At 35.4% G+C, this 20,339-nt stretch overlaps 1 protein-coding gene across 1 annotated transcript in view; it reads left to right on the top strand.

Moving 5' to 3' along the window:
- Positions 1-20,339, top strand: part of LRPPRC (leucine rich pentatricopeptide repeat containing) — an 86,753-nt gene that overhangs the window by 21,565 nt on the left and 44,849 nt on the right. Inside the window, exons 12-23 of the mRNA XM_058021089.1 lie at positions 1,993-2,111; positions 2,663-2,756; positions 5,935-6,004; positions 9,128-9,155; positions 11,399-11,456; positions 12,587-12,693; positions 12,907-12,984; positions 13,312-13,365; positions 14,090-14,203; positions 15,419-15,549; positions 16,968-17,053; positions 18,691-18,895. Coding sequence (XP_057877072.1) covers positions 1,993-2,111; positions 2,663-2,756; positions 5,935-6,004; positions 9,128-9,155; positions 11,399-11,456; positions 12,587-12,693; positions 12,907-12,984; positions 13,312-13,365; positions 14,090-14,203; positions 15,419-15,549; positions 16,968-17,053; positions 18,691-18,895 — 1,144 coding nt within the window. The remainder of the gene's footprint in view (positions 1-1,992; positions 2,112-2,662; positions 2,757-5,934; positions 6,005-9,127; positions 9,156-11,398; positions 11,457-12,586; positions 12,694-12,906; positions 12,985-13,311; positions 13,366-14,089; positions 14,204-15,418; positions 15,550-16,967; positions 17,054-18,690; positions 18,896-20,339) is intronic.

The raw sequence follows: 20,339 nt of genomic DNA, 5'->3' as shown, positions 1-20,339 counted from the left end.
CATTTTTGCCTCTCTATTTTCATGTATGTTTGGTAATGCCCACAATACATGTGAATGTGTTCTCTACATGTGAATAATTTCTAAATCAATATACATGTATATTTGGGGGAGTGATCTCGAAAAAGATTGTGAGACCAGTGTTCTGCATGAGCATGACTGCACTTTTGTGCCTTTCTTTTTTAGTCTGTTTTTTGGTTGGGAGGGAGAGAAGAAGTCAGTGTGCTTTCCATTATGAGCAGCAAAGAACTTGTGAAAGTCCATGTACATAATGCTCAAATCTTTTTAACTGAAATGGAAATGTTTCATTGCTTAGTATTGTGGAAGATGTTTATTTGACTATAAAGTAGTTCTGCTTTTGATGAGGTAGAAAATGTATGCAAAACTGTAGAACTCTGTGTTGGTTTCATTAATCTTCTGTCCCCCCAAAAATTGTATATCAGCTGCCTTAAAAAAATGCTGCTGCACATATTTTCATTTTAAGTTTGTGATTACTTTGGCTATGGAATTACTTTGGTGCAGTATGGTTGTGCTGGTGTTCTCACACCTGCCTTTTGCTGCTCAGGAAATGTGCCCTAGTCTGTCTGCCAGGGAGTGGGGATGCTTAATAAGCCTGTTTTCTGCACTCTGCTGCATACAGGCTTGAGCTCGAACCTCCTGAGTGCACCACACCTTATTCACTGTTGGATCTAGTTCTTGGTCTTCAAACTAATTTTAGTGTTAGAGTTATTTTTGAAAAGGTTTCAGCATGAGAGGACTTAATGTATTTTCTGCATGTTGAAAACATGAAATAGAAACTAGCTGTCAACATTTGAAAGGTATGAAGAAAGACTTGGTGTAATTAATTCTTTATTCATATTTTTGCAGATTCTGGTCCAAAATCGGAGTTTTGTTTAAGGCAAACTTGAACAGATGATGCGACTTTAATCTAGTGTGACTTGCCTGCATGTATTTTCAAGTGCTCAAAGGGAATTCACATTTGATTATTTGCACCATAGTGCACTGCATAAAATATTCATGGAAGTGTCACTTTTCCATAGGTGGCACTCCAGGGCAAAGACAGGGACTTTGGACATTTTTAAAGTAATAAGTATGAAATGCAAGTTGAAAAAAACATATGCTGTTTGGTACTGGTGTCCTGCAGCAACTGACAAATCCTTTTTAGACCAGCAAAAAATTATTATACCTGTATTGGTTTTGACAGGAGTTCAGAGTTTGGTAGCTAAGGTTACTGCAAGAAGTTTCTGCAAATCAGAAGAGTGTAGGCAATTAAAAAGAATTACATATACTCTACACTTTGCTTGCTGGACTATTAATATTGGTGTCTGGTGTCTTCAAATGTGACTCTACAGAAGTGATACACAGTCTCGTTGTGTGACATGATGTGAACCCTGTAAAAGTTACAATGTGGCTTCACTGGGATTGGGAGACTCCTTTTTCTGAGTTTCCAGTTTGAAGCTGATGTGTTGTAATCAACCAGCTTGATTGCAAACATGTTACTGCTTTTAAACAAGTCCAGAGGAAAGTCCTGAATACTGACACTAATTAGACTTGGATACTGGAAACAAAACGAGGAATATATGATGTGTTGAAGAATGTGTTTGTATCTTGAGTTTATGTACTTTATATCAAATTTCAGATTTGTTTATTATGCACAATAATATGGGCATTTTGATACATAGCTCTATTAGATGTTGTGCAAACATGAGTAACTCATATTTGCTGTGTAAGAAAATACCTTTGTATTATAGCAATTTCCAAACTGAACTTTCATGGGTTTTATAGTACAGCACAGAATACAAAGTTTTGTGAATTGATTTTAAGTTTCACAGTTAAAAATTTTATTAATACCTAAAATAGAAATGCAGGAATTTTCATGGCAATTTCAAGGAGGGAAATTGAGCCTTTTTTTGTAAAGCAACATTTATTTTTACATGTTTATTATCGAGTTTTCATTTTTCTAAAGGCTTAGCCTTATTAATTTTGCCTTGATAGGTATCTTTGAAGTTCTCAAAGTGATGCACACATTGGGAGTGGACCTTGATGCAGAAACCTATACAGACTATGTTTTTACAAACTTTGCTGATACTGAAACTGCCCATGCCCAGCTGAAGGTGAGTTTATATGTAAAATTTGTAAAAATGGCTATTACATGGCTTCTTATATTCTCTGTGAGGCCTTTAGATCCCAGTAGTGCTCCAGACATGAACCTGGTATGATAAAACCTGTTATGAGTATTTAGAATATTTTTTAAACAGTTATTGCACTGATGGTTTGTTTATCATGTTTTCCTCCTGCTGCTTTATTTTTTTCTTTTTCAGAGCTAACCGAAGTATTTTGCTCCAGACCTAGTAGCGCTTTGTTTCCTGAAGTGGAAAACAAATGAATGAATAGTCTCTTTTTTTTTCTGGTGAATAGTTTTTTTACTCACTAAAGAAGTGAGAATTGGAGACCAAATATAAGTGTCCCAGTCTTTCTGCCTTTCATAACTTTGTCTCTTGCAGTTGAGTTCAATGCTAAAAAAAATTTGATCAGTAGCAACTCGTTTGGCTGCCATATAGACTTGTGTAGAGCACCCTCTGTGTTCTCAGCAGCTAGCTTTGGGAAGGAAATGTTTAAAAATATGAAGTATCAGAAGTTCCATGGTTGATTGCTTTTTCTCTAGGAAAATGGCTGCCTGTTTGAAAGTGCTGGGCTCTATGTAGCAGAACTAAGAAGTGAAGCACTTCAGGGGAGATTGGACAAAGTTCTTTCTATATGTGAGTATTTTTCATGTTGCTTGTTGCTGTGTACTTGGTGATAGTTTGGATTGGTTGTAGGCTGAGAGATTTACTTGTATTAATATGTCAGGTTTCAACATATGTGGGGAACTTGAGCAAAGTGCTTATCATGTGAGGTCTTCTATGATGACTTGCCAGATAGAAACTACCAGTTCTGAACCATAAATCATAGTTTAATTCTTCTTTGGTATTGAACCTGACCATAAGATTTGTATACAAGTTATTTGCAAATAGCAGCTTTACTGTGATTGTGACAGGAATGTGACACCCTTGTACTTAGAGAGTTAAGCAAAGAGTTTGTTTTTCACAAGGCCTTGTGAGGTGGTTGGTGCTGAGATTGCTTTTGTTTGCAGCATCAATGACCGTAGAAAACGGGAACGATACAGCTCTGAAGTACTGCAGAGTTACTCTTAAAAGAACCAGCTTTAAAGATCTGATGGTCACTGACATTAACCTGAGGGTGTTCTGCTGATCTTTTGGTCATGGAAGTTGTGTATAAATGTGATTGGTTAATTAGGCATTGAATTGTAGCATGTTTAACAGGTTTTTTCAAAGACTGTTCTGAGGCTCAGTGCTTGCAAATGTTAATTTGTGTCATTGACTGAATGTAGGGATGGGATAATTGGCTTGGTTAAGTAAGAATGAGATTCTCTTCAAAATTTAAAGAAATAGTTTTTATATTCCTAGTATGCTGATACATTAATAAAATACCTAAACTTGGGCTAAATCTGATACAGGAAAATCTCTTTGTAAAGAACAGTTTTATTTGTCCCAGTGTCAGGGAAAAGCTTAAGCAGTTGCTTGCTGTGGTTGTCTTCAACTGTTTTATTTAACAAATACAGAGATAAATAGTCTATATACCATGACTCTGGGAAGCTGTTGTGTTACAGATGAGAAAATTGAGTAGTTGCTACTCAGTGATTTGATTTTGGTATTGGAGAGTTATCAATTGGTGAATCCTCAAGATTCACCTTACATTTTGTTTGGTTTTATTACAAAAAGAACCTAAAAAGCATGAACCCAGCCATTGACCCATAAAATTTAAGTACCTAAAAAGAAACTTTGAATTTTCTTTCTAAGGAGGACTGTTTATTAATAACAATGAAATCTCTTCTGGAATGTGAAATAGTTTGGGGAATTTTTTTCTCCATGAAAATGTAGACCACTCCTTTCATTCTGCTTAACTGAAACAGGCTGGCTTTAATATGTTGTAAGACTCAAATGCATGTATGCCTGGTTTGTGGTAAATGTATATATCAAAAGTATGATACAGGCACATAGAGTAAGTTGAATTCTGTCTTACTGTCACAAAATTAGTATCACTTAGTATATTGTTTAGCCATTGTCTGTGAGTTGAATTTAAATCTTTTATTGGTATTTCTGTTTACAAAGAACAGGGTTAATAATTCATGGAGACATATCAAATTTCTTTGAACTTGAGCTTTAAAGGAAGCTATTCCCTAAATAGTTTACCAAGCTGAAATGAATGCTAGTAAATCTAATTAGCACCTATGTGATGATAAGGCACAGATATTAAACAGCTGATTTTTTTTTTTCTTTTTGACTTGTCTCCTTTTGCAGTATTACAAAGAGGGAAAAATAAATGCAGTATGGAAAATAGTTTGAGATTGTCTCATCAGTATAGTCAGAGGAGGCAAAGGTTGGTTATTAATGCTGGCTGCTATCTAGGTGTATTGATTCAGCTTCTCATGCCTTATAATGTATAGATTGGTGCTACTGACAAGATGAAAACTCCGAACATCAGCTGAGGAATCTGGGCACATAAGGCAGCGTACATGAGAGCCGCTTTTTCCCTTTATCATGCCGTTCCATTCCACTTCATTGTCAGCCCCTCGATTTTCTCAGACTTGTTTGTTGCTAAGGAAACCAGGTTGCCGATTGTCAGCAGCAGCTGAGCATACTAAGATGCTTTTCTGCTGGTTTTTGTATGAGCAAAAAGTTTAATATACTGCTGGAGGAGAATTTGTATTGAGGGTGTCTCGAAACCAACTTTACCTGAGGTTTTCAAACAAAAAGTAATGCTCCAGCATTTAAAGCTAGAGTTAGACTAAGGAGGTGCTCTTAGCATATTCTTGTCTTTGACTTCCCAGGTTCCTTTAGAGCTGGGGTTTTTATTTTGGTTATCTTCTACCATATTGCAGCCCTTGCAGAAAGGGCCCTGTGCAGTCAGGTTTTTTCCAGCAGTTAATTCCATTGTGGTGCTGCAGTGAGATGGTGATAACTTCATACAGGACATAAATGCACCCACTACTGCATTTTTGTCTTTGCTGGTCTGCGGTGCTGGAGTGAGAGACAGCAATTCTACAGGAAGAAGGTAGAAAGCTATGGAATATTTAGTCAAGCAATGGTGTAAAGATGAGGACATGAATCATAACTGTAAATTGCCTCTCAGAGACATCTAATTTTAAGTGATTTTGCAGTTTCCTTTGTGTTCAAATATTATTGTATATAACAACATATAGAACTGTATATTTGTCTCTTCCCCCCCCCCTTTAATTTAATTCAGTGGATGACACTTTACGTGGAACTACTTTTTCTTTCTTGTCAGGGAATTTATACTAGTGGAAGCAAACACTTAAGAAAGTGTTGTGCCACTGATTTTTGCTTGGATTGTTATGATTTTATTTTTATTATTATTTAAAAAATAAAAGGCAAGAATTTAAAACCTATTTTAAGGCAGATGTTCAGTCTGAAACAATTAGCAAACCATTTGCCTTCAGTGGATTTTTTTTGTTCCAGCATTAGTATCTCAGGTTTTCTTGATTAGTATTGTTTGAGGTTTGTCCGGCTTTATGGAATTGGTCTTGTACTTTCTTTAGAAAGATGCTTTATGCAATTAATAATAATTACAAAAAGTTAATTTATTAACTATTGACATTGAAGACAATGTAGAGGGAAAACTTCTGACTCTCTGAATATTTGATTGCTTTTGAAATGGATCCGATTTTGAGCTGATAAAAACAAGACTGTTTCAAACACTTGGACATTTTAAATCTTGGTTTATAAATGTTTGTCAGCATTTAGTAAACCATCAAAATAGCTTTTCAAGTGATGGTTTATTTACATGATCTGCTCAGTTGTTGCAGTTCAGGGATTTTTTGACAATGACTATTGAGAAAATTTTCTTTATTTCCAGTGTCTTCAGCAAACACACCTGCTATAGATAATCGTCTGTTTAGAAACAGCCTCTTTATGGGTTTTAAAAGGTAAGGTTGTTATATGACTACTTTCTTTTTCCTGTGTAACAAAGTTCCCTCTCTTTTTGTCTTGTTGAACACAAGTCTGTCTAGTCTTTTGTCCCCTGCTCCATGTTTTAAAAGTAGCATTCCAGGTGTAGTAGGAGATACTGTTGTTCCTCCCTGCTTTCTTCGTTTTCCTTGCCTCTGCTATGTATGAGCCTACACTTGAAACGTTATGTGTAGTAGATGAAAAAGAATTTCATTATTCTTCGTTCTGTGCTATGTGCCCATATATAAACTTAGGGTAGTAAACATTTGGGGATTTATCTTTATTCACTTTTTTAAAAATAAACAGCTGTGCTACTGTAAAATTTTCCTAAAGATTGTCACTATTAACCCATAAAGTAATAGGGTGCTTGATGAAGATGAAATACCAGTAGGAGCCTGGCTTTTTCTGCTACATGTGCTAACTTTCTGTGCCCTCTGGGTTAATGTGGCTCCTGAACACTGACATGTAACACCTGGTTCTGAGCTACATTGCCAGGACTTTGTGTTGCCAGTCATATGGTCCTGTTCTGCAAGGAAGGTTCCTTGTGTGTTTGCAAGATTGTCTTAAGCTTCTGCAAGCAGATGTGAATTAGCAAGCACTTCTATCATGCACTGCTTGCCCCAGTCAAATGTTTAGGACTGGGAATGATAGGGTTTTTTTCAGCATGCCTACACCACAGGGAACAAGAGAAGTCACCTAAGATTATCTAGGACCAGGGTTTGAAGGTTGATTTTGTTATTTCTTGGAATTTTGTAATGAGTGAGAAGTAGAACTGGTTTTGGTTGGATATTAGTAAAACGTAACAGGTGAATATAACAAAATAATTTCCTAGTAAATTGCATGTTTTATCTAGCTGGTCCTGTTGTATCATAGGAAAAGGAGGAGAAAAAGCAAACCAGTGTTGAAATTTGGTTTCTCAGCTAGGCCCTAGCTGGCCTTGGCATCCAAGGGATAAGTGAAATAATATTTTAGATCCAGTAGGAGTATATTGCTGTTCCTTTAATAGTCAGCCCCAGAATCATCTGTTTCAGATGTATTAATTAAAGTGACAGATTTTCTAAACACATTTCCTCTCTATAAGTATGGGTAAATATCCAGCTGAAGTAGGATTTTCACTAGAAAGCAATCCATGCCAATGTTTACCACCCACAACCAACACTAGGCTGAAATATCCCTGCCACGGGGAAACTGTGCAGGTGTGCAGAATGTGATTTAAAGTATCTTCAACATGTCATCATCTTGCTAGCAAACTATTTGCTAAATATTAGAGTCTTCCCAAGTGAAACAGTTACTTTCCTCATAGTGGAAACAATTCCTGCTGTTCTGATTACATCAGTTATTGGACATCTGGGTTAAAAGCTCAGAATTCTGATAGAAATTAAGGTTAGAGGTCTTTTGATGTGATTTTTTTGGGGGGTGGGGTGGTGGTGGGTTTTTTTCACTTCTTGCTTCAGCTTTCATTGCCACTCTTAAGTGTGTCATAAGTTTTGTTTATCTGTTTTATGTTTTGCTTTTGTTTGCCTTTCTCGCTCCCTGGTTTCAGACGCTGTGTCCAAGGTCACCTGTGCTCAGATTTTACCCTTACATTATTTCTGAAAGCATACCCACTCATGTTGCCTTTTCTGTTTTAAACTTTAATGGCTATAACAGCCTGAGCATGAAACTTGAGGGTATGATAGGAGAGAAGAAAGAATATTTGTAACTTTTGTAAAGACCACAGCAAAATTTTATGGCTAAATGCAGGTCTTGTGTGTTCAAATGAACAAAGTTCAGGATTAGAGTGCAAAAGTACAGGGTAGGGATGCCAGGGACACGTAAACAATGGCTGTGGCAGACTAGTTTATGGATTTCTGGTGAAACTGCTCTTTTCCAGTAACTGCTTGAAAGTATTCCCATTCTATTTGCCTGATGTACCATTACTATTTCAGAGTCAAGTACTTTAGGAAATTGATGCATTTGATATCTGCAGTTCATTGTCATGCTGTCAGTGTTGGAGTGAGTTCACCCAACAAAGCTTGACTAACCTCACAGATGGCATTTTCTTTTCCCTCTGTGTGGACCTGCATTTGACTCATTTTCAAATACAAGTGGCACTTGCACAGAAGGAACAAATGTTTCATAGGCTTGAACTTCCTAAATAAAGTCCTAAATTTCTGTGAATGCATTCTAATTTTTGTGCATCTCTTTAGACTGCCATCTTACTTTGCTCTAATGAGAATTACAGGAAGATAAAATAATGTAATAAGATTTTGTTTTCTTACCTGTGCCTATATTAATGCTGTTTTATAGTTTTCCAAAAGTTACAATTCTTGAAAACTTACAGATTCTAATGAGAATTTTGAAGTTCTATGAATTACAGGAAAATGTCAGGTTTTTAATAGTTGAGACAGCTGGTTTACATTAAGATGTCAGGGGTTTAATACTTTGGTGAACTGGTTGACATGATTTTTGGTTGTAACCTCATGATATACAGGGAATGTTCTTCTTCAAGTTCTGTTTCAATCTATGAGGGGAGAAAATCTATGTTTTGTTTTCTACTTTTTAAAATATTATGTGTTTCTCTCACTATAATGACCATTATACCTTAAGAGATTTGATTACTTTCTTTTTTTGCATAGAATAAATGCATTAATAGCTGCCTGTAGTTAGCTTGGTGTGTAAAAGGTCTAATGCACAGGAGAGTTAGATTTTTTTGTTCCTAGCAAATTCCATGTATGAAGTGCTTTCTATGTAAAGTGCAGCTTAAGTGAAGCTTATTTTCTTGAAATGCTAAATAGAGAAGTATAAAACAAAAAATATACAATTAGGATATGTTAAAAAATTGAACTAAGACCAAAACTAAAACACTTTCTAGTCATAAGTGGTCTATTTGGAATGTTGGATTGTTTCAAGTTTTTTAGCAGAAATTATGAGCATATTGAGTATAATAAAAAGCCCTAAAGATATTCTGTACAAAATTGGTTTAAACAGTATGTGGAAATTATTGTATTTTAATTTCATCTAAATAAGATCTTCAGTGTTAATGTTCTGTGTTGTTTTAAAGAAAGCTACAAGAGTAAAATCATTTTGTTGCTTTTGTTATCCTTTGCTGCCCTCTTCAGCTCAGATGATGTACATCTATGGAGCAAGGTAAGTGGAGATAAAACTGTAAATAAAATCAAGATTCTTTAGGCATTGCATGTTTATGGGGCATTATTGTAAATCTGAATTCTGAGACTGAAAATGGTAGGCCAGGTAATCTGAGCAAGACTTCTGTCAGTGGCAGATCGGACAAGTGTATCAAACTGAGTTTTCAAATCAGACAGTTAAGTGGAATTGTGAAAAGTCAAGTGTGGTATTACCAAGTCATTTAGCTTATTCTACTGCAGTTTCTAGATCAATGTAGTTACTTCTGAAGGTAATTGTAGCTTCTGGACAAAGTCTGCCATGGTTGTGCCATCCAGCATCAATTCACTTTCCTGCCCTCCTTAAACTTTCTCCCTGTCCTGACACCGGTGCTACCAAAATAGTAAGGCGGACTTAGTTTCTCAGAGTTTCTGTTATATCACTTAAAGCATCGAAGTCAAAGCCAGATAAAGAAGTTACCTGGATGAACTCCAAGGGAAATTGCTGATTGTCTTGCTCAATCCTGCGTTTGGGCTACAGTAAAGACATTCAAATATAACTTTGTTGTTACATTTTACACAATTCTAGAATAGGGGAGATGTTGGCAGGTACTGCTTTGGATGTGGTTTCAGAATTTGGGAAGGGATGCACTGTGTTTTTTATTGTTATTCCTCAGGACTGTAACTGCTGATTAATAAAGTGCATTTTAGATTTCACAAAGAAATCTTGTAATGAAATGGAATTTGAGATTTGGAAAGTCTCTGATCAATGATTTGCGTAAGATCAGTTCAGGATTTTTTTGACATTTTATTACCTTTTACTGCTATGTGATGTTTCTGGTGAGAGGATATTTTTGTCTGCTGCCTCTCTCCTTCCTTTTTTTACATTTAAAAGAAAGGGACAGCAGGAGAAGAAAATAGGACATCTCTTATTGATCCCATTATGAAAATAATTTTGAAGGACAGAGAGCTGAAGTAATAGTGGTCTGCAGGTGAAGTAAAATCTAGAGTTAATTTTGTTCTTCATCACAATGGAAGAGAAATTTTGTTGTCTTCACTAAGTTTAAGAGTAAATACATTCATTGAACTTCTAAAATAAGAAATGCTTACTTGGGAAGTAAATAGACACTTAGAAACAGAAATAATATTGCACATTTTTTCTGTAATTCATTGCTTTTAGTATTCTGATATTTGCTTCAGAAGAACTGTTATGACTTCTTTGGATTTTATTGCAGTGTGTATTGATTTGTCATAGGAAGATGAGTGGAAGAGGGCAGAAAAATGCTGTGTTTTCTGTGTGAACAGTGTCCATGGTGTTGGTAGAAAAGTAATAGATAAGATATTCAGGTGCACATTTGGTATTTTCGGTCTTTATTTATCCATTCTCATCAACAATTGAAAGTGAGGATTCTTTTTCTTTTGTCATTACTTAAAACACAGCACTTTGGCAGTGAGAATGCATCTCTTTCTGACTTCCTTGAGATTGCATTCTAGAATCATGGGAGATAAAACAAAAATTCTTGAAGCGCAATTTCAGTTTTTAACTGAACATTTAATTAATAAAATTATTTTATTTCCTTAAGAAGAGTCAAATGATTTTTAAAGTGATGTTGTTTGGGTTAAAGTATTTGTAGGTAAGATGTGGGGGGCTTTTGGGTAAATGTTTCTTTTCTTTCAGAGGAGGTAAAATCTCTATATTTCTTTGGTTTGCAGGATGGATCAAACAAGTGCTAAATAGAGTTGTATTTAATTTTTATGAACACATGTTCTGTCATTCAAAATTGCATTTATTTACAACTGCTTATTTACAACTAGCTATACTAGTTACCTTAACTCTACCAGAGCATTATAAATGTTGTTCCTTTATAATTTTTTATTTCCTTCTTTCAGATACAAAAAATAAGAAGCTTTTTAGGACAATTTCAGCCTTTTGATAAATTGGAAGATAATTGTAGCATCTTCAGGAGTGACACACGTTAAGCAGTGTCTTAGGGATAGCTAACTTCCTGAGAAGATATATAAACAGAATACTAGTGTTCCCTGTCTTAATGCTATACCTCAGAAAGCATTTCTGTTGCAATATTTTTTCAAGAAAACCCTATTATTTACCAAAAAACCCCTTTGTGTTTCTTAGGGAATGACTATGATGTGGTAAAGAATAATACTTTAACAGAGAGATGCTTTATTATTTTGAGAATTCAATTTCAGATACTATTTGTCCTTGCTTGCTGCTTTTGGCTGCAATGTACGATTATTCTGTCTCACCAGATAACAGAAGTGTTGTACAAGGATGAACGTTATTGCCTGACGCCTTCAGGACCAACTGGTAGAGTTTCAATTTCTATGATTGTAACTTATCCACAAATCCCTTCTTCTGTGTAATGATGGGTTTGAGGGATTACAACAGTAAACACTGATTGCTTCTTTTTGAAAGTGAAATTTGAAAACATGTTGGGTGAAATCCTGATTCGAATAATCAGAGCATATTCTGTGAGATCCACAAGATATTTTTTCTTTTTAGAATGATAAACAAATCTTACCGATAATGATGTATTTTTCTAAATTTATAGATCAAAATGGAGAAGGAATACAGTATCAGTGCTTAAATACTTTAAAAAGAAAGCAGTTTTTCAACCTATTTTCACATTTAATGTTAAAGGTACTGATTTTGTTAGGCAAAATGGTACTTAATATCCCAAATCTTCTAGCTTGAAATAAGTATACTTTTTTGTTTGATGTGTTTGTTTTAAAAAGGTTTGGGTTTTCTCCCTCCTTTCAGAGCTAGAGGGACAAGGAGGTATGAGGATGGCTAACCTTTGAGAAGGCAGTACTTGATACTCTTCCTGTTCTGGGAAGAGCTACAGAGCCCCGCATATTTTGCACTGCATAGATAAGAAACTTAGCATAATTTGATGAAATCTGTTCATCTTAATTTTCATTGGCTAATAGGCAGTTTCTTTGGTGTTACTTGCTCAAATGGTTAAAATATTTTTGTATGCTTTTATATTAATATTACAATACTTAAAGTAGCTTGGTAATGGAATATAATGGATAAAATGTACAGAATAAATATGCAAAGTGTTAGAAATCTGTTTTTTCTTTTGAGCAATGACAAAATATTTGTGGCAACTATTTGGGGTAGCAGGCAGGAAAGGGGGGGAAGGCCTTGGGCAGTACCACTTCTGTCATACGGTAGTGGAAAAAAATAGATTGAAGTAAGATTCTGTACTGAAAAGCTGTCACTAGGTCTGAAAATAATTAATATTCCTTTCACTCACCAGTTAGATATGTGCTCCCAAACCACATAATCTCTATGCCTCAGTGATCATTGTTGCCATTTCAGAGCCTCTCATCAGGGTGACATCTCACACCAAAATGATTTCTTATAAATTAATCTTGATAACATGACAGTCTCGGTAATTTTAGTGGAATGCTTTCTCTTGTTTTTTTCCACAGAAGCTGTTGGCTATTTTCTTTATCACTTGATTGACAGCATGAGTGACTCAGAGGTACAGGCCAAGGAGGAGCGTTTGAGACAATACTTCCATCAGCTGAAGAAGATGGTACCGTTTCATTTTTTGCTACATAATGCCTGTCCTGCCTGACATGTATCTATTAGGTTTGAAATTGCTGCTTTTAAGTACAACCAGACCACTTCTCAATGACATGCAAGAGCTGGAGACTTGAATTACGTCTGAGATAATTTCTGTTAGACAAATTTCAGTTTGGTTCTGTTTCAAAACTCATATAATTTTTTTCCCCACCTCTTGGTACAGAATATAGTTATCCCCACCAGCCACTACAGCGGCATTTGCAGACTGCTGGACTCCTCTCAAGTTCCTGAATTAATTAAGGTCTGTGGTTCTATAGCAATTACTTTGAATCTAAAAAAATCTCTGAATATATTCTCCTTTGCAAAATAAATATCTTCATGCAGTGATTATGTGTAAGCCTTTTAACCTTTCTGTGATTTTTCACTGTTGTAGCTGGTTTCATTTCTAATGTGAAAGGGATACATTTAATAAGTGCTGTTTCAAGTCAGTGTAATAATGCTGCAGAACACAGCTTTTTTTTACCATTGCTATTATATGATTACCTTGAACCTTTTGAGTACGATATGCTTACTTAGAGATTGAACTTAGGGGGAGATCAGTGATATTTTTTGTCTTACTGAATTTCAGGATGTAAGGTTACTGTGTCATAAACCATCCCCGTCTACAGACAACATTCCAGAAGTAAGTAAATTCACAGATAGCTGTGCTTCTTCTTACTGTAATAATACTGTTTGGATGTAGGGTTTAGATGAAGTGTAATCACTGGCTTTCAGGTCATGGAAGTATATTAACGTTATTTAAATCTACCATTTCAAGTTCAGAGGTTACTTTCCAGAGCAGGAGTAAAGGCTGTCCAGATTTTCATACAGACCTGATACTTGACCTTGGAGTTGGCTGAGGTCTCATGCCTCAGTTTCCCTGCCTGGTAGATATTTTTTTTGAAAGTTCTAGTTAGTTAACAGTAGTGGTGTGAGGCTTAATTCATGCTTGTAAATTACAGTGATCCACTTGAGTGGCAGGAACCATATAAATCCATACTGCTTCTAATGGTCGAGTGTCAAGTCCTTACATTTCTGATCTGAGCAAAGTGGAGATGGAAAAAGAAACAGGCTTGTATTCCCTACTTCCCTGAACACAAAGAACTGAGTGCGAGAGAAATAGTAATGTTGACCTTTGTAGATATGTGACTTAATATTGGGTTTTTATTTTTTGTACTGTATTCTGACTCAAGTCTTCAATTAGTATGTACTGTTTAAACAGATAAAAGCACCTTAAATGATTAAAAAAATTTCTTCGAGTATGAAAGAAAAGGATTATTTTGTCTGTCTTTTATTAAAGTGATCCGACAAGTTGCTCAGGGAAGGGTGTTTTCACAATTGACATTCTTTCTGTTACCTCCATTTAGAGTGCTAAATCTGACGTGTCTGCTTTGGAGAAGAAACTGGAAAAGCGAAAAGCTGAAAACCAGCCTATTACAGATGTCTTGAAACAACTCATACATGCTCTTTGTGAAGAAGAGGTATCTTAAGCAATGCAGAGATAATTGGAAACACATAGCTATATTTTTAAAGGGACATAAATGACTGTGTTATGGAAAGACACAGTTAAGCAAAGACAAGTGCCGTGCTTCAGGTTTCATGGTTTGATGCTAATAAATCAAACATAAGTGCAAAAAGCAATTAAATCAAAAGGTTAACTAATTTCAGCAACACCTTGAATGGCATGTTTTGGGGTTGCTGAAGTTTGTTTACAATAATCTGCAAAGTGAATGATAGTAACAGCTGTGATAGGTTTATCATACATGCCAAATGTCCTTTCAAGCCATGGCTCCGGTCTCTTATATCTAGATTGTCAAGCAACTGATACATGCACTAGTCATTTGCAATTCAAATATTACTAGGTTGTTAATGCAGGGATTGAAATTCCATTTTCCTGCAGGAGGAAAGCTCTTCTGAGATAAAGGGTCTCTTGCCTTCATTCGGCAGGCGTCCAGCTGTAGTTTACATTCATTTAGTGTGTGTCTGTAATTTGTGGGGTATCACCACACTTTTGTTAGGTTTCTTGTTCAGTATGATCCTGCCTGTAAAGCTGGATCTATAGGAACAGTAACAGTTGTGCAGGTGATAGCACAATATTCTCTGCTGCTACGAACACAATTTAGAAGAGTTGAGTATCTCGGCTGTGTATCTCTACAGTTTTGCATATGAAATAAGCCTAGATGCAAACACCATTGCAAGTTCAGTGTGGTCAAAATGTATGAATAAGAATTTATAGAAAGATAAGCTTTCTATGGAATTAATAAGTAGTTTCTTATTCTTTAGAAAGTAGTTTTGTTATGTGTTTGGCAGTGTACCAGGTGAAAATGGTTATGAATTCCAAATAAATAAGAACTGTTTTAGAATATGGGTTAATCATGTTCATGATTATTGGGATGAAAAAAAAAAAGACGTCTCTCTTACATTAAAAAATGCAAGAAATATAAATGCAAAGCAAGAAATTTTATTTAGAAGTCTATTCTCAAATTAATGTAAAAAGTGTTCTACAAAAATAATGTTTGCAAAAGAGCTTTCACTCTTAAAATTTCCTAAGGCATTACAGCACTGTGTTCTTGTATGTGATCCTACACTACTAAAAGCACTAAAGCAGTCATATAACTGCACACTGAATGTATAAGATTCATAATGTCAGATTGACTTTTCCTCTCGTTCACATCTTTGCTTTGTTCCTTTTTTAGAATATGCAAAAAGCCCTTGAAGTGAAAGCCAAATACGAACCGGACATGGTTGTCGGTGGCTATGCAGCCTTAATAAATTTGTGCTGTCGACATGATAATGTAGAAGAGGCAATGAACCTGAAAGAAAAAGTGTAAGTACACCGGCACTGAAACATGTCACAGAGATTTATGCTGATACACAGACCTTGTTGAATTAAGTAGGTTGAGTATTAACCCTCTCATCCATTTTTAATTAGTTTTCCCCAACAATGTATGTGCATTTAAAACAGTCATGGGTGTGGTTTTTGGAAACAAAAAAATTTGCTTTGTGTAATTGAACATTAGAAGCAGCTACTTTTTGTGGTCAGTAATTTCATTTTATTTTTATTTTGAAAAAGGCAGATTGCTACATAAGATGTTTTATTTTTATTTTAAACAGGCATGGTGTCTAAATTGAATTTTGGCTTAATTTACAGTTAAAGATGGGCACCTGTATTGTGTGTTACAAAGCACCTAGAATGTGTTTAGAGTGTGGAACACCTATATTGTTTTTGGAATAGCAGTATTTGAGTAGTGTTACTTTAAGACTGTCAACAAGCATTCTGTTTTAAATTTTTATATTCAGTTCTTTGAAACTTGGCAGTAAAAGTTAGCTCCCAGCTAAAACATGCCATGCATGACTTAGCCCCGGAGCAAATTCTTACAGATGATCCTTTTATTTGTCCCTTTCTTTTTTCCCTCAAAGGGCTCCTTTTGGTCTGGTGCTGTAGTGAATTGAAAACAAGTTATATGTGACTTTCAGGGTCTCTCTCTCACATACACCCACAAAGTACTTGTTTAGGTTTTACAGTAGGTTGGCAGCCAGGTGCTCATTACACCTTGCTAGTGTTAGAAATTATGTGAAATGATTGAGCTGTGAATATAAAGAATTTTGCCACTCTACAAATAAGGGTTGTGTATTGGCTTTGACTGCAGTTCTTCTCTCACACAGTCCCCAGTGTGAGTTTGCAGGAAGTGTAATTCAGTCTTCTGCTGGAGTTTCACTGCAATAGCACATTTTTACTGATCTGCCTCAAGCGTAGCCTCATATTGCAAAAAAGTGTCTCTTTGGATTGTTATACAAAGAAATAGTGGTGAAGGAATTAACTTTTAGTACTTCCAGAGAAAAGAAACAATGCATAGAAGAAACTTTAAAATAGTGGCTATGAACTTAGGCAAATAGTTTCAGTCTCTCTGTCAAAAAAAAATATAGCCCCGTTCCAGTCATCTGAACTTTTCTTCCCTTGCTTCTGAAAAATACCCTATTTTAGAGTTAGAGGATTTAATTATCTGCCTTTCTCAGAAGCATAACCTTTGGCTTTTGAGGGTGGGAAAGTGCATGGATCATATTTTTAAATCATGTTCTAATAATGCATCTTTTCAATTCTATCAGATTTTTCCTTTAAGACTCACTATCATTTTTAGCTCTTAATGCTGTGGCTGTGTTATGCACTTTTAAAAATAAATATTTAAGCAGAAGCTATGAAATGTCAGCCTCTGTTGATAAAATTCTTAATGCTTTAATTTCCAGCTTCCCTAAGAATTCACCTGTTGCTCTTGACAGTGGAAAGTACGTAGCACTGATAGAAGTCTTAGAAAAGCATGGTAGACTGGAAGGTAATCCATTTGCTTTCATTGTGTGTTTCTGCTATATAATAAAGGTATCTTGCCTCGAGAATAAAAATGTGACTTGATATTAATGGTATATCATGTCCTGAAAAGTGCTTGAACATTTTGCATACAAATTTGCATGTGAATTCAACCAGAGATGCTTGGACAGTGCAGGCCATTAGTTTTAATGGATTGGCAAGCTTGTCATTTACATTTGCACAGCTCAGTGCTTTTTGCATTTCTGCAGCTAGTTTTTATTAGCATTGCTGTTTGGATTGAGTTTGAAGATCATGACTTATGGCACAAATTGCGTATGTGCCTAGACTAATGGCTTTGTTTTTGCTTAAGAAGGTCTGAAGGCTGAACATAAAACCTATAAACATAACCCTCTCATAAGAGCCAAGTACTGCAAAAAAAAAAATTAACTTTTCATAAAGTATATATTTTTCTGTTACTATTCTTTTTTATGTTTGCTATTGGATTTTATATTCAATCTGTAAACTGCCTGGAAATTTTGGCTTTTTAATGAGTGTTCCACAAACAGCGTATTTCACATTTCTAGATGTTTGCATTAAGCTGTTAGCTCTTTGATTTTTGTAATTTAGTCTGATATAATTCTGTGGCTTACATGGTTTGGTTGATCTTTAAAAATAACTCTAGACTGTCATTAGCTTTAGAAGACAATTCTGAGTATTGAGTTCTATGATTTTGTAGAGTAACAACTAAAGTAACACTATAAAACATGGTCTAAGCCTAGACACAAAATGTAATGGTTTTATTTAAAGCACTGTGAAACAAAACAAAAAAGCTAATACAGTTTTTTTCATGTAAGATCAATTTTGAAATTTGTATTGGCCTTTTATTAAGCTTACTGTTAGAAAAATAATAAACAAAGCTGATGTTGTCCAAATAATAATAAATCAGATCATGTCCACCTCTGCATTAAGCAGTTTGAAAATATGAGCTTGCTTTTAAGACTATAAATGTTCCTCAGAAAATAAAATAATTCAGAAATGTAGCCAAATGTAAAGTGGTCAAAACATTCTGTCTATGCAGTAATTAAGAACATTATAAAAATGCACTTATTCCATATACAAAAATGTTTGTTTCCACCTTACTAATGAAGCTTAATGAACCTAATGTTTTAACATGCAGTCTGTTAGAAAGCTTTCATTGGCTCTCCTTGGCTAATTAGTATCGACACAGCAAACAGGCCCTATCGGTATCAGACCATTAGTCTGGCTGTATATACAGTGTAAACATATCTTTATTATCTGGCCTCGTGACAAGCCATCTGCTGAAGAAACAATGGAGTGATTTAGCAGATGTTAGCATTGAACGATAAAAGCATCCATTTAGTAGAATCTTGCAGCTATAGGGCAGGCTGTACAGGGTTATGTGGTGCAGAGTGGGCACACAGTTCCTATCTATAATTTGTAGTCAAAGTTGCAGGAAAATGATAAAACCATGCTATTGTGGATTTATAATTGTAGTCTCGTTTAGAAATGCAAGTAGTAATTAACTTGAAATCGGCATTATACACCAGAATTTACATTCCTGCTGGGTTTGAAATGCTGTTTTAATAGCAGTTTGTTTTCCCTACATGAAATTACCTAAGGGTCTTTTGTGTTGTTTCATTGTAGACGCTATTAACATTCTAACGGAGATGAAAGAGAAGGATGTTCCTATCTCAGGCAGAACAGTTGCATCTTTTCTCCGCATTCTTAATGCCGCTGCCACGCGAGGTGAAGTTGAAACAGTGAATCGATTACATGACACCATTGCAAACCTGGGCTTGGTGCGAACTGCTGCCCTTCATGCCCCTCTGATTACAGTTCACCTTGAAAAGTAAGCTATGCTTGGGCTTCAGATGAACCAGGTTATGATATTTATATGTGTTCTGTGACCTGTGTACGCAATTCACAGCTGCGCATACGTGTCTGGAAGTGCTCACGCACGTGCAATTACTGAAGTGATCTTAGAGCAGTAATGAACAAATATGTTTTCTTCATTTAGCTAAGTCTCTTTTCATCAGCTAGACATCATGTCACGATCTCTGGGAACAGCAGCTGTGTTTTACGGGCACATCAGAGATGAAGTGGCTATATGTTGGAATATGCTTATGAATTAGTTTGTTCTAAAGTCTGTTTGACAAGATAGCTATTGAGTGCATGATAGGTGCAGTGTCAGCTCTTGTGGTTAAGTGGAACCACATCAAAACAGCATTATTTTGCTGTGCCTTCCAGTATATCTCAGGTGAGTTGCAGGACGGTTGTTGAATACTGAAGTATTTTTAATTCATGTAATTCAAATAATTTGATATCATTGCCAGTAGGCTGCTGTGTTTCTGTATTTAAAATTCAAAGCAAATACTGTCTTGTCTGTTATGTTTGAGGGATTTTGCCAATATATACTTGTACCATTTATTAGAGAGAAGGAATTTTGTAGAGGCATTCTGTTGGGAAGTATCTTTAATTCCTTGTGAATTATTCCTTTGCATAAGTTTTCATTATGACGTGTAGGATATTTGAATTAACATGCATATGAATTTTATAGTAATTTCCTTTTAAAATTAAGGCAAGAGTCGCTTTTCCTTTACCATATTCACAATCCTTTTATTATTCTTTTGCGTGTCACTTCTGTAGTTCCTGGATTTTCGACACTTGTAGCTAGAGTTTATGAATCGATTTCTTAAGACTTGGTTCATGTAAACAAAATGTTAATGGCATAAATATAATATCTATGAAATAAATGATTTTTCGTATTATCATATAAGTCAGCCAATAGGGGCTTTTAGTTCTTGTAGGTATTCTGGGTATGCAAGGTCTGTATAACATTTCTGTATTGGAAATTCTTGAGCAAGCGCTAACTCTTGGTAGATGTGTGCACATTCTCTTTTAAAAACAGTGTTTTAATAAGTGGTCAGCAGTTAAGAATATAGTGTACATCTTCTCAGTCAGTGACTCTGCCTTGGTTGCATCACAAGCCAGGCAGATGTTTATGAAAGCAATTTAACTGCAATCATATGTAACTAATGTGTCGGAAAAATATCTGATATGCTTTGCAGTGTGCATAAGAGCAGCTGCCTTTTGCATAATTGCTTTATGCACATTGACATGCAAGTTGTACCTGGTGCTACTTCAGCTCTTTTCACTTGAGATGCAGTGTATGATGGTGTAGATAAAGGTGTGATCATGTGCAGATGAAGAGGGGGACAGTAATGAGTGTTATTTGATTTTGATTCCACTGGGTTTTTTTGAATTACAAGTTTTTGGGAAAACTTTATAAAAAG

This window comes from Melospiza georgiana, chromosome 3, assembly GCF_028018845.1.
Source record: "Melospiza georgiana isolate bMelGeo1 chromosome 3, bMelGeo1.pri, whole genome shotgun sequence".
NCBI lineage: Eukaryota > Metazoa > Chordata > Aves > Passeriformes > Passerellidae > Melospiza > Melospiza georgiana.
Note: the sequence above shows the minus strand (reverse complement) of the source record. Positions and strands in the feature narration are given on the sequence as shown.